Source organism: Temnothorax curvispinosus, unplaced genomic scaffold, assembly GCF_003070985.1.
Source record: "Temnothorax curvispinosus isolate PA1 unplaced genomic scaffold, ASM307098v1 QBEX01005021.1, whole genome shotgun sequence".
Taxonomy (NCBI): Eukaryota; Metazoa; Arthropoda; class Insecta; order Hymenoptera; family Formicidae; genus Temnothorax; species Temnothorax curvispinosus.
The window spans coordinates 1-1,720 of NW_020214801.1; the positions used below are offsets into that span (position 1 = coordinate 1).

Consider the following 1,720-nt stretch of genomic DNA (forward strand, 5'->3'; position numbering starts at 1 on the left):
ACATTTTATTCTTTTAGTTATCGTTAAGGAGAAACCGTAGACACATATGCGGTGCTGCTATAATAAACGAGGAGTGGGCTGTGACAGCAGCTCACTGTATACATACGTGAGTAAAATAAGCAATTTATAAAGAATAAAAATTTTAGTAACTTTTACTGAATAGATGATAGAATTTCTGTTATAGGATCGAAGATCCTTTGAAAGCAGTAACCTTGTGCAGTGGATCTTCCATTCTTTACGAGAATTGTATCGTTCACAACGTAATCAACTTTTCCATACACGAATACTATGACCCAAATATCGATGATTACGACATTGCTGTTATTCAAGTAACACCTGCATTCACGTATAATGATTACACGAAAGCGATTGACTTGCCACTAAACAGACACGTTAGTAAAGAATGGGGTACAATCTGCGGTTGGGGACATTATCTGGTAATAATGAAGTATTCTGATATAAAATGATGTTGGCATTTAAGTAATTTTTTAAAAAATTTGCTTAATGTCTATGTGTCTTTAAAACTTTAAACTTTTATAAAATATATAGAAATTCAATAATACTGTTGATGGAGCTCTGTCGGCAAATCTGAAATGCGCAACAGTACCGCGTGTAGATCACGAACTATGCCAGAAATATTATATAAGCTTTCATGCAGTGACACCTCGGATGGCATGTTACGGATTCAAAGAGGGAGGCGTAGACGCTTGTCAAGTAAGATGTAAAACATAATAAAACAATTATTATTAATTATTCTTTACAGTTACTAGCATATATCATTATTCATGTGGTATAGGGTGATTCTGGTGGACCAATAGAGCGTAATAATATTCTCCTCGGTATAACTTCATGGGGAGATAATTGTGCTAAAGAGTATTCGCCTGGTATATACACAGATGTCATATCATTTCGATATTGGATTAAAATAAAAACCGGAATGGAAATTTCTGCGCATTTTTCAAGAAATTTATTATTATAACGTATGTATTAAAACAACTTGTTAAAATATTATTATATTAAATATGTGTTCATATTAAATTTATGTTTAATTTACCATTAAAAAACTATATTATCGGAGTACTCAAAAGACATTTAACATTGTAAAATTTTATAAGATTTTATTCTGATATAACTAATTCAATGCTTTGACTATTTTAAAAAATAATAAATTTAGAATCCTTACAACGTAAAAGATTCGTAGATTTTTGAAATTACCATGCTCTATAACTGAATTTATAAAATAATGGTAAATAACTCGGTATTGAAGCACATAGATATAATTGATATCTCTTAACAACGTATAACTATTAAAATTTAGTTCCTTAGTTTCCTTACATTTTAAGAACAGGAATCACTCTGTGAATATTATACCAAGTACAATGTTTCTTATTTTTCTCTATAGAACGAATTTACCAGCAAAAATTGCGAATTTTCCGGATTATATTACAATGGAAGAGCAAGAACCCAATTGCGTGAGCCATCAAGAAGTTTTGAATTATTTAAAAGATTATGCTCAACATTTTGATGTGCATCGATATATTGAAATAATTGCACTATATATCTGAATAACCGCGATTGCGCAAAATATGAAAAATAGGCAATAATTTGAAAAATATGAGCGCTCGCAATTTAATGCGACCTTATCTTACGTCATGCGTAAGCAGTCCTGTAGTGTTTTTGGCCAGATTGGACTTACCTATTGCATAGCCATCCATTCTGG

At 31.2% G+C, this 1,720-nt stretch overlaps 1 protein-coding gene across 2 annotated transcripts; it reads left to right on the forward strand.

The window, feature by feature from the left end:
- Nucleotides 1-22: 22 nt before the first annotated feature.
- Nucleotides 23-1,713, forward strand: LOC112454388 (trypsin 5G1-like). Of its 2 annotated transcripts, none has more exons than XM_025015760.1 (5): nucleotides 23-106; nucleotides 171-437; nucleotides 550-714; nucleotides 797-980; nucleotides 1,403-1,713. In XM_025015760.1, exons 1-4 carry the CDS (start codon nucleotides 47-49, stop codon nucleotides 977-979), a joined length of 675 nt encoding a protein of 224 aa, XP_024871528.1. In that variant the 5' UTR covers nucleotides 23-46; the 3' UTR covers nucleotide 980; nucleotides 1,403-1,713. The 2 variants fall into 2 exon arrangements, with proteins under 2 accessions (XP_024871528.1, XP_024871529.1); XM_025015761.1 differs by having other exon boundaries at nucleotides 1,438-1,713.
- The last annotated feature ends 7 nt before the right edge of the window (nucleotides 1,714-1,720 follow it).